Here is an 11,761-nt window from a genome sequence, read left to right as displayed (position 1 = left end):
TCAGGGGGATGGAACACCTCTCCTATGAAGAAAGGCTGAGAGAGTTGGGGTTGTTGAGCCTAGAGAAGAGAAGGCTTCAGGGAGACCTTATTGCAGCCTATCAGTACTTAAAGGGGACTTGTAAAAAGGCAGCAGCAAACTTTTTAGCAGGGCCTGTTGCGACAGGACAAGGGGGAAAGGCTTTCAACTAAAGGGGGGTAGATTGAGACTAGATAGAAGGAAGAAATTTTTTACGCTGAGAGTGATGAAACACTGGAAGAGGTTGCCCAGAGAGGTGGTGGATGCCCCATCCCTGGCAACATTCAAGGTCAGGCTGGACGGGGCTCTGAGCAACGTGATCTAGTTGAAGACGTCCCTGCCCACGGCAGGGGGGTTGGACTAGATGACCTTTAGAGGTCCCTTCCAACCCAAACTATTCTATGATTCTATGAATGTTGATGCTCTGGATGCAGAATATAGGCAGGCAGATGTTGTTGTACTATAGGAGGCAGCCAGTTGTCTTTCATGTTAGTATCTGCACTGGGTTTTGTTTTTTTTTTTCCTGATGTGGATGTGTGAAGATTAGGCTCATTTCTTAATACCTTTCCTTTCAGAGTACTGAACAGGTATTACTACTTTATAGTGTTATGGGGGCTTTGGTCAAGATGCTGTTAGTATTTTCTTAGGGCATACAGGCTTCACCTGTGTGAAGTAATGGTTATATGTATGCTGCTCTCTTAATGGTACTTGAAGTATGTGTGGAGTTTCACAGGCAAGGCAAAGTCAGAGCTTTCTAGAGAATGTGGTTGGTTTTGGAAGCTCTAGGTGGGACACTTTCGAAGAAAATGGATTTCTGAAAAATAAATATAAAGCACTTATTAGAAATCGGATTTTCTTATGATGCCTCAAGTTAGGAACTAAATTACTTTGGAAAACCCTGATGAAAATCCCTGATGAAGGTAAAGCTTACACAATTCTTTCTGTTCCCTTCTCCTGTCAGTTTTCTAGAATGCTCAGTTCCCATTTTGAAATTTTGTAGGCTTCTGTTGCAAGGGCACTTTGAAAGAATAACTTCATGTATGTGTTGTTTTACAGTAGAATCTAATGTACAAAGGCAGGTAGGACAGTCTCTGCCAGACTATTCATCTCTTCTGAGGAATTTATGTGGGCTTTCTTGTCATTTATTTCCCCTTCAGTCCTCACAGCTGGTAATTTGGGAGTAAGTCTTACTGCCTACTGGATGAATCTAGATAAGTGCTAAGCTTTTGTTTTGTTTTGTTTTTTTTTTTTTTTTGAGCGCCCCACTTCTGTTAGGCAGGCTGCCATTGGGAAACTCTAATGTGCTTTGTTGTAGTTATTTGTCTTGTCTTGTATCTTCATTCATAGGAATCTGAGGCTTACTTCTTCAGGTGTGTTTGGTGCCTATGCATGACCAGCTGTTTAAGGAGAGAGTATGAATTTTTAGAAACCTGGGCGAGATGCGAAGATGCAAAAGGAGCTGGGCAGAGGCAATAGTGTTGCTGCTGTTTGTGTGCTTCGAGTACTGCTTTCCCCTGGAGAGGTGGCTCTGTAAACTGCCATGTAGTCATCTCAAGATGGTCTCTTTCATCTGTTAGCGGCTGTTTTAACAGTTAATGAGTGAGGATAAGAACATGATCTTCTGGTGCCCATGTTGTTGCAGGACTGTCTTTGCAGACCTCTGTACCTGTGGTCCACTCTGGTTCATTATCAATACTTATCCCAGCAATTTGCATAGAAAACAGTGTATTTCTTTGTTTTCTTGTATCTTAAAATTTTGTGTAGTGTTAACCAAACAATAGGACATAAATGTGATATGACTGCTTTGATTCATGGACTGGTAGTTAATTATGCTGTATTAACAGGGTGCTTGTACAAACAAAACAGATTTTCATGCCAAGCTGGACCGACTAGACTCAAGGTGCTCTTTGTCACAGTTTGTGCCCATGATTTTCTGCGTTCCTCTTTATTAGATTAGCTATAATTGAATCCTGAAACGCATTTCATCACGTGTTTTTTTTAAATGCCTCTCTTGCCACTTTTGTGGCTAAAACCAAGGCAGTTTAATGACCATATGCTTTCCCCTTCCTGTTCTTCCTCATTTCTTTTTCTGGCATCTTAGCAGTGCAATAGGGGCCCATAGACTCTTCCGACTCATTTAATTTCCATGATCTGATGTTCACTTACGATGCCATGGCTTGAAGCAGCAGTACCTGGGATTTCCAGATAGTCTTCTATCCAAGTCCTTCAGAGGCTCAAGATTGCTTAGTTTCTGATCTAGACAAGATCAAATGGACTCTCCATGGATTGCCAGAGGCTTTATGTTTGCATCCTCATCCACTTACCTACATACGCATATTTCTGTTCAAATACATACTTTTCTTTTTGTTAGCTTCTTCAGGTCCTAATTAAAAAAAAAAATCTCTTCAAGTGCACGTTTAGTATATGAAGGACATCTATTAATGGAACAGTAAGTTCCTTATCGTTATGAGTAGAGCAATTCATATGCTTAAAATGAAATGTGTGCTCAGATGGCCTCCTGGCTTGGAACAGTAGAGTGGAAAGACAAACTCCGCTAGTGCAGTATGTTTGCAGACTGCTGGCAGGTGTGTTCTGTCTCCTGTCATGGCTCAATAATATTCAATAAACTTCAAAATATAAAAGCTGCCAAACCAAATCCTCAGTCCTGTAGAACTGGTATTGTTGTCAGGCGCTTTGCATGTTTCAGAGTTGAGAGCTCAGAGTGTGGAGCAGGTGCTGTCTGAGAGGCTCTGACCACACAAGCACCTGTCTGGGAAGTGGTGAGTGCTGGGTGCTCTTCCTGTGCTGCCCATTTTGCACTCCTACCTTCTGTTGAAGGTGTTCCTAGGCATTTGTCATGCGGTTCATGGTTTCAACCCTGACTGCTTGCAGATGGGGCAGCGATTTGCCATTTATTCTTTCATTCACTTCAGTGTGTCAATATTCCTTCCTTTTTCTCTCCACTTCCCCCCCCCAGAGCAGGGTGTTTCTGCCACGAAGCTTAACTTGGTTTATGGCCTTGTCTAAAAAGTGGAACTGAAATGGTGCTCTGGTTCTCTGGGAACAAAACTGTCTCTTTTTAGCACGTTCTCTAGGTTTTTCATCTCTTAAGTATGTGCCAAATGTGGAATTAATTGGCTTTGCAAGTGGTCACTAATCTTCTTTGTGATGCTACTTAATGGAATTCATTGACACTTTATTAAGACAAATACCATTATCCTAACAAGAAATCTAAACATACACACTTTTGAAAATGTTGAGGAACTGTTATACACCATAACTCTTTCGTCCAGCCTCTTAAGGAGCCCAAGGAAGCACAGGAAATTCCAGTAGTTTTCAGTAACTGCGGAGAGCAGTTGGGCCGGTGCATTTTGTTTAGATGGGGGAATTTATTAGACTTTTGACTGTCTGATAATAAATAGCATGTGAACAATTCTGTTGGATTTGGTGTGACTACTCGTGGGCATAACATCACCACGTGCTTTATTGCTATCCTCAGTTTAAGGTCCAGAACTGCACCTTTGTGGGTATATTCTTTCCTAGACCCACAGAAAAGCACCAGATGTCTTGGCCCTGTAATTGGAGACCTTGCTGAAGCATTAAAGTCCAACTTATAAAAACTTCCTTGAGCCTTTTTCCCTTGATAAATTCAAAGCACATCTTTTACTTAGGAGAAAGAGGAGGGAAAAAAAGACAGCATCTGACTTTCTCCACAGGGGCAAGTCTCCAGTGTTTTTGCACTTGCCTTTGTTACTTGTCTGTAGATCGCCCACAACTAGGTAATCTACAGATTGCCTCAAAGTTTAAAATTTTGAGATGAGTATTGATTGGAAGTAAGGCCACACGCATTTCAATTCTGTGACTTGGTGACCATAAGCTTTAGGGTAGCATTTTATGTAGCCCATATTCATGGTAAACATGATCACATTTTATCCCCCCCTTCACACACCTCCCCCACCCCCCAAAATTTTTTTTTTTTAATTTCTTCAAATGTTTACTATTGATTCTGGAGTGCATAAAGGTTTGAAGTGCATGAAAGTGAGCACAAGCGCAGTCTGTACTGCTTACCTTCAAAATTGAATCAAATTGACAGAAAAGGTTGTTATGGTGTATGGCTCTTTTTTAATGAAATCTAGGCTTCGTCAGCTTATTCCAGGAGACTTTTCTGTGCAGAAGTGGCAGTTAATGTATCAGTACAACTGCTTATCTGGTTGTCTTTATTTCAGTACAGTATTGCTCCTTTTCTGATAGCTTATATTTCTTTGGGTAGCTTCCACCCTGCAATGAAAGTGAGCTGAACCATTTTGTAGTTACTGTGGTGGTAGGGCCTTGTCCTTAGCCTTGAAGAGCTTATAGGCTGCAAGTGTGTTAACTAGTATGTCCAGTGTTTAATCTTTCCTCTCCGCATCTCTCTCAGTGCTCAGACACATGATTAAGATACCATTTGGCAGCTAGACTGCTTTAATTGCTCATGGTGTATGCGGAGTAATGTGGTTTTGTTTTTTTTTTTTTTCTTCCTAACCCTCTCTTATTGCAGGTTAAGCTGTGCTTGCAGACAGTTACTGCAACTTAGCTGCCTGATAATAAACTGTTTAAACCACTGTAATTTCATCATATGTCTGGACCATCAGACACAAGGCGTTTAAGCACCACCTAAAAGGAATCATCATTTAAAAGCATCACGTAAGCTCAGTATAATTCAAACAAGTACAATCTGTGTGTATGAAGAGGAGATGTGGATGCTTTTAAGAAGAAGCATCTGCTTTATAAATACGAGCTATGAGAGGCTTCCAAATGTCCCCTCTGTTCGTCAAATGTGAATGTGATCTTCTCCTAGGAAGCCATCTGGAGTAGGCATGCTACAGTCACTGCCTCACTTGGTGCCATTGTCCTATCTGTGCCTCAGAGTGACTTGTCTCGCTACTGCACACTCACTATTAGTGATGGTTTCGTGGTTTGTTTGAATGTCAAGTTTGTTGCCAAGCTTTGGCGCGTCATAAAAATATTTTGTCTCCAATGTGCTGGTTTTTTTGGTTTTTATGATTTTTTTTTTTTCTGCCTTCCCCATAGAAATATTGTGAAAGGAATGAGGAGTCTGCGAGAAATACTACGTACTGTGGAAACAAAAGCTACTCAGACCTTCAAAATGGTAAGGGGAATGAATGGGAGATGGGAAGGTGGGGTAATCTGCTATGCAGGAATTCTCTCTGTTTATTAACCAGTGCAGTATGACAAAAATGTATTTTTCCTCACTTGATTGATTGCTGCCCCCCCCCCCCCTTTTTTTTTTTTCTTTCTTTTGGAAGTGATGTCTTAAGTGATGCACTTAATTCAAAGACCTGCCCAACTGAAACATCCGAGTCTTCAGACCTGGGCATGTGGGTTACTTTTTGGGGGGTTTTCTCAGTGCATTTTCTAGCTCTGGTAGAAATAGGGATGTCTTTAGTTTGACAGTGCTGTCCTCAGGTGATAGTGTCTTGTTTTCTTTCTTGCTTTTCAGTGTGTGCATGCACACCTTTTTGCATTTGCATATAGAAGCATTAAGTACTTCTGACTCTTGCAACAAGCAGTGCTTTTTTAGACTCAGGTGCTTCAGTGTTGTTCTTGTAAAACTCCCTTCAATACAGTACAGAGTGATTTTAAATTTTTTTTTTAATTTTTTTTGTTGGTCTTCTGCATCCTGTTATCCTGAGTGTCTCTGGTAAAGAAATCATGGTGAAAGTTATTTATGTGCCTGTTTAACTTCTTAGACCTTTAACTGGTTCTTCCCTGTCTCCCCTTTAAGAGATCTTGTCCTGAAGTTACTTAGGAGGTGACAAGGTCAACAGCATGGAGAATAGCAGTCTTGAGAACATGAATGAAAACTTTGCAGCCTTAAAAGCATTGATGTTGCTACGACTAAACTTGTTTTGCACTTGGATCAGCTTTTTGTCTTGTGTAATTCCAGAGAAGTTCGGCAAGGGAGGTGGTCATGGGTTTGCATAGCATTTTGGAGGTGGAGAGTGTCAGGTTCCAGTGGATGGACTGACTGTGTGTCTAGTTTACATGCAAATGCAGAGCTAACATGAAAGTCTGAGCAGAAGGGGTATTCTGGGTGCTTTTTTGCCTGGGTTCCTCACATATGTATATTTTGGAACTTCTGTTCTGGAAATGAATCGTTGCCTTGGGATCATCTTATATGCCTAATTGAGAATACAGATGCATGTGGAAGTTTGTGCAGGGAATTAGAAGAGGCGACTTAAATAATTGTCACACTCAAATGGTTGCATCCTTTTCCAGATTGAGATCAGGGTTCAGGGGATTTTTCTTGCTTGCGTGTTTTATCATTTGCTGAAATGAGTCTAACCATCTGCTGTTCCTACACCGTGACAGAATGTGGCACTCAAATGTTCCTGTCCCTGTGCAACTGGGGAGAGCTGTACAACACCCTGGGGGATTTATCCCTAAGGGGAAATCTGAAGGTGTTCATCCAGTAGTTTTTCCTGGTATTTCCATTTTACAGGAAGCTGCATTTTCATTTTCTTACTTATTTATAAAGGACAGTCAAGAGGGCAAAGAGAGGAACGTGCTTAATTAAACAAGTTTTTCAAGCATGAAAATAAAACACATGATTTTTTTTAATTTTTTTTTTTCCTAATTTGTGGGATCACAGTGTTCTTCAAGCATAATGATGCTTTTTTTAGCCAAAGGCAGTAATAACATAAATCAGAGTCTTGGCCTGTTCTGGTTTGTTTGGTCTTATTCAAGAGTGAAGCTAATTTACACAGCTACTGTACTGTATATTAAAATCAAAGACACTGAAAGTATTTGGTGCTTGCCTTTTGAAAGGCTTATCACAAACTGTACTCCTACTTCTGTGTGAACCAGTAGAGATCTTTCTGTTGCTGGCATATTATTTCCCCCCCTCTAAGACTGTAGGAAAAAACATAGGAGCGTTGGCTCCTCAGGGTAAAACTTACTAAATAATTACACACTGAGATGATAAAATGATACTGGCTAATGTTGCAGGGCCCTAGGCCATTTTGCTCATGGTTACTTGCTATAAAAAGCATAGAAAAGCCTAGTTAGAAACAGAAGGCTTTCTGTAACTTGTCGGTAGGACTGCATGGAAGGTCTTGGGGTTTCCAGGGAGTTGTGTGTGACAATATTTCTCTGAGGCACTGTCATACATTCAGATCACTTTGCCATTTGCTAGGCACACCTATGAAACCTCCCTTTCTGGTGTTTAAGAAACAGTGCACGCTGCTGTGGTTGCATTTTAGACTAATTCAATGAATTCATGTGTGGTGAGGTGGATGAAAATAAAGAACCTTGCATCAAAAGAAACTATTTTTCTGAATCTGGTAACAGGAACTTTAACCTCAGTGTGATTTATTTGGTCCTATGGATGTCATACCTCGAGTGGAGTAATGCCTCAGTTTATCAATCATACCTATCCTGGTATTTAAAAGAAAATGACTCTTGGTGGCCTCGTAACACATCTCAAAGTGTAAATTGCATATAAAATACATATTGCAGTAGTCGGAGAAGTTCCAAAATAATACTTACAAGTATTAGGACAGAAGGGCTGAAGTTTCAGCCTGCCTCTGTTCTGTGCAGTATTTACTTTACAACTTAGAGTGCTGTGCTGCTTAGAATTCACAAAAGGTGCTACCTATTTTGATGTCTTTGTGCTTCTTTGCATGTTCCTCTACTTACAATGCAAAGAATTAGAGATTTTTTGGGTGGGGGACAAGGACAAATGCCAAAGATAGTTTTGCAAAGTCAAGTTAACTTGCCCCTTTTTGGGCCTAGTTTGCCAGCTACGTGTATAAACCGGAAAGCAAGTATTTAAGGATCCTTGGCCACTCAATAGTCAAAAAAAGTGCATGTGATGTTGCTGTCTCAATATAAAGTTCTCTTTTCTCTCTTCTCTCCTCCCTCCATTATTGCAACAAAAAGAGAGAAGCAGTACCGAGATGAAGCTATAAAAGGCTGCAGGAAGAGCGATATTAACAGATAAAGGGTTGGTCTTTTAAACCTAATACAAAAGTAGCCTCTGGGCTGAGACTTGCATACAAAATTCTGAGGCTGAGAACACAGTGGAGTGCCATCATACTCTAATATAGTAACTTTTGTGAGATTGTCTCAGCAGTCTGTGGCAATCGGTTGTCTTCATTCACCATAGCGTCCCTTGCTGTCCCTTTTTGATACTTTTTTCCTACAGCATTGCAGCAAGGCCATGTAAATGCAGAATGTGGGCCTTTTCAGAGGAGGGAAGAAACTGCCACTGCTGTAGACTTTTTAGCAGCTGTTTTAGCTACTCTAGCTTTCTGAAAAGTGGTACTGTCATGTTGTTGGTATAGCTCCTTCCCAAGGTGGAACATGGGGAGGGGTGAATCTTTTGTGTTGGAGAAGGCTTCACTGATGTGTCTTTTTCTGTACTGTTCACTGATCTCTAGACTGCAGCCAAACAGCTAGCCCAAGTACTTCTCCATTCCCTCAGTGAAGAGTGTTACTGGAGCCCTTTATCTGATCCACTTCCTGAGTTCATGAACAAGGAAGATCAGTCTTATGTTAGCAATCTTCTTTGTCGGAGGCCCGAGCTGTACACAGAAGAGAAGTAAGTGTTCCTTTTTATTTCAGGTTATTGGCAGGAGGAAGGAGAGTGTTTGAACACTCTTTGGTACTGCTAATTATGTCACTGATTCATGTAGTAGATTTGTGTGTTCTTGTTTTTAACTTCCCATCAAAAGGCCTGCTGGAAAAATAAAGTGTTAAACCTTGAGTGTTTGATTTTTTTTTTCCCCAGGAAGGAAGAAAATCCAACCATATAGCTGTCTTTGCTATGAAATGGAAATAATCTATTTATGGTTCAGTATAGCTCATCTAGGATATATTGCAGAGCTTTTAATTGTGAGAACCTGCAAAAGAAGGTATTGCCTAGCAAATTAATTATGCATGAGATGTTTCAAGTTACTGCTCCTCTTGTGAAATGAGAAGGATGCTGACAGGATAATTCTTGACCTTCCTCAGAAAAATGTGTTCTGTCTTTCAGTGCATACTGCCCTCAAGACAACGTAGAAGAGGCTCTTCTTCTCCTCTTAATCAGTGAATCCATGGTAAGCCAAAAATGAGTTTGTAATACTAATAGCACAAAGGAATACCTAGCATTTCCATGTCAAGTCTTCTGGTTGGTTTTGTTTACAGAATCTTCCCTAGATAAACAGAAGCAAGGATTCGGCTGTTGACCAGGAAATGCTATTTATTCCTTTGTTAGTGACACCACTTTTATTAAATGGAACATCAGTGAAGGGTTTTGGTAATTGTTAAGAAGAGGAAGTGACTGCATTCACCATAGCTGCGTGCAGGTTCTGACATTCAGATACGTTGTTAGTAGACTGATGTTTTCATTCAAAACATCATTGTGGATTTATGGATCAAGAAAGAGAGGAAGGGAATCTTGCCTAAAGCCGGGCATGATGGTGGTACCTGCTGTTTGGCATTTGCAGCATACAATATCCTGCTTACATTCCTTAGTCTGCAGGGATAATATTTTAGCTGTTTCAGTTCTGAGTGATCTTTGGCAGTTTCTGATGCTGATGATACAGGGAGTTTTGTCACATGCAGAAACATCCATAATGAACTACAATGAAATAATTAGATTTCATCTATCTATAACATCAGTTGCTTTAAAAAATCCCTTTAAGAGGAAGGGAAAAAGGTGGAGAAAAACAACTGCATGGAAAACTGCACGGTAACCTTTGATCATTTTCATGTTCTTAGACGCAAACATACAGAAAATGTGTAAGGAATATTTTCTGAAAATGTGTAAAGTTACTTTGCTTTAAATGCTGGGTGGTCACTTGTTTTCAGATCTCACTTTGAGCTACCTTGGAGCATGAATGACCCTCTTAGGAACTTTTAAACAGCTTTCAGACAAGTTGAAAAGAGATACTGTGGAAACTCTGTTTTGTTTTTTGCTTCCTTCAGTTTTTCTTTGTCTGGTTCTTGTGGCTCAAGTCCTTCCCTTTTCCTGCAAACTTCTTCAAAACATGGCAATTTAATATTGTTTGCTTTTAAAATTTGGGGCAAAATTGAAGAGGCGGAACCACCTCAAAATATTAAATTGACTTAAAAATCACGTATATCTGAGTTACTATACTTTGTTGTCTACAGTACACCTGCTTTGTGTTTTCAAGGGCTTTTCTGCAGTTAGAAGGGCTTTTTGTAACTGGAAGTGGAGACTCCAGGAGTGAGGGCTTGTAGAACACCACATGTACTTCCATTAAAATCAGAAAAACTCATGTCAGCATTGCTTGTCAGGGCTGATCCAAGCAGGAGGAGGATCAGGGGTCTGGAGCAGCAACAGGACTGGCTGCTCCAGCCTTTTCTGGGGCTGGGCTTGCAGTCAGAAAGGCCTTGTGGGACTTTGAACTCTATAATCTTGTTCTACTGAGGTGAATGAAAGTTATCCCTGTTTTATCCAATAGTGCGTAAAATGGTGAACTGGTCCTGTAACTAAGTTATAGATGAACCAGCGTGAAGATGCTATTCACAGGAACTGGACTGCTGTGCTGACTTCAAGGCTAAATAAAGAAGCTTGTGTTTGCTTAAGTGCTGTCTTCTATTTATAGGAACTTTCTGGAGGTAGATGCAAGGCATTTTGATGTGCTGCATATAAAGCACTTTAATAATCAAAGACCCTGTAGTAGAGCGCTGCAGGAACCATAACTGTCTTTCCCATTTTTGGGAAATGGAACAGCTGAGCTTTCCTCTTGCGTTAGCAATAGGCTTGCCATGAGTTTGTTGTTTTAATGAAAATACAGGACAAGTCTATAGAAATACAGCTGTGTATAGAAATACACTTAGGAACCACAGGAGTGTGCTTCCTAAGTGAAGGAACAGAGGGAGAAATCTGAATCTTACATATGCTTGCAATCCATAAATATTTTCCTGTAGTTTTACTGTTACGGTACTAAGAAGGGGAAATTTTGTTTAATTTATGACATGAGACATCTTTTACATGACAGCTTTGTTGTAGGCTAGTGAGTTTTCTCACGTACAGGTTTGTTGTCTGTTTGACATTTTTTGTTTTGCTTTTTAAAACTTGCTGAAGCTCATGGAAAATGAGTTAACAAGAAGCAAATTTCCAACTGAGGTCTCCCTAATGATATAGTGTTAACAACTGAATAAAATACATTTTCCTTCCTGGAGAGAGTGTCAGTGGCAAGCGATAACGATATGTTTCCGTAGGCCAGTAAGCAACATAGTTGGTGTTCCTGGATTTTGGCTGGATTAGGCATTCTTTCAGTATTTACAGTTACGAACTGCTTAAAATGAAACAGAAGTATACAATTCGGTTGGCTTGCTGGGAGCTCTCCAGCTTCTCTGACACTTTGATTGCTGTGTCAGAGCAAGACTCCCCAGAAAGGTACTTTTCCTGTCTGATTTTTAAAGAGACAAAAGAGGAACCATGCCATTGACTCTTTTGCAGGACCGTAAAGCCAAACAGCTGTTCCACATGCCTGTTCCTGACTTTTGCTACCCCAAAATGAGCTCAAGGGGGACAAAACTGGGGGGAGGAGGGACAGAAGAATTGTCAGCACGTGGAGGGGACACAGAGCAAAGATGTGGTGAAGAGGAGCATAAATCCTCAGAGAACCTCAAAGTAAATATGTGATAAACTTGATGAAAAGGAGACATGGTAGCTTTTTCAAGAAGTATACATCTGGAACACTCCCCCCCCCCCCCCCCCTCGCCA

The 11,761-nt window shown here is 40.6% G+C and overlaps 1 protein-coding gene across 1 annotated transcript in view; it reads left to right on the top strand.

Annotated features, from left to right (window-relative positions):
- Nucleotides 1–11,761, top strand: part of TTC7A (tetratricopeptide repeat domain 7A) — a 179,482-nt gene that overhangs the window by 26,540 nt on the left and 141,181 nt on the right. Inside the window, exons 5-7 of the mRNA XM_009320910.1 lie at nt 5,089–5,167; nt 8,460–8,620; nt 9,056–9,119. Of these exons, the coding sequence (XP_009319185.1) occupies nt 5,089–5,167; nt 8,460–8,620; nt 9,056–9,119 (304 nt within the window). The remainder of the gene's footprint in view (nt 1–5,088; nt 5,168–8,459; nt 8,621–9,055; nt 9,120–11,761) is intronic.

This window comes from Pygoscelis adeliae, unplaced genomic scaffold (assembly GCF_000699105.1).
Source record: "Pygoscelis adeliae isolate BGI_AS28 unplaced genomic scaffold, ASM69910v1 Scaffold233, whole genome shotgun sequence".
In the NCBI taxonomy this organism is placed as follows: domain Eukaryota; kingdom Metazoa; phylum Chordata; class Aves; order Sphenisciformes; family Spheniscidae; genus Pygoscelis; species Pygoscelis adeliae.
The sequence above is the reverse complement of the archived record's forward strand: the minus strand, read 5'-3'. Positions and strand labels throughout refer to the sequence as shown.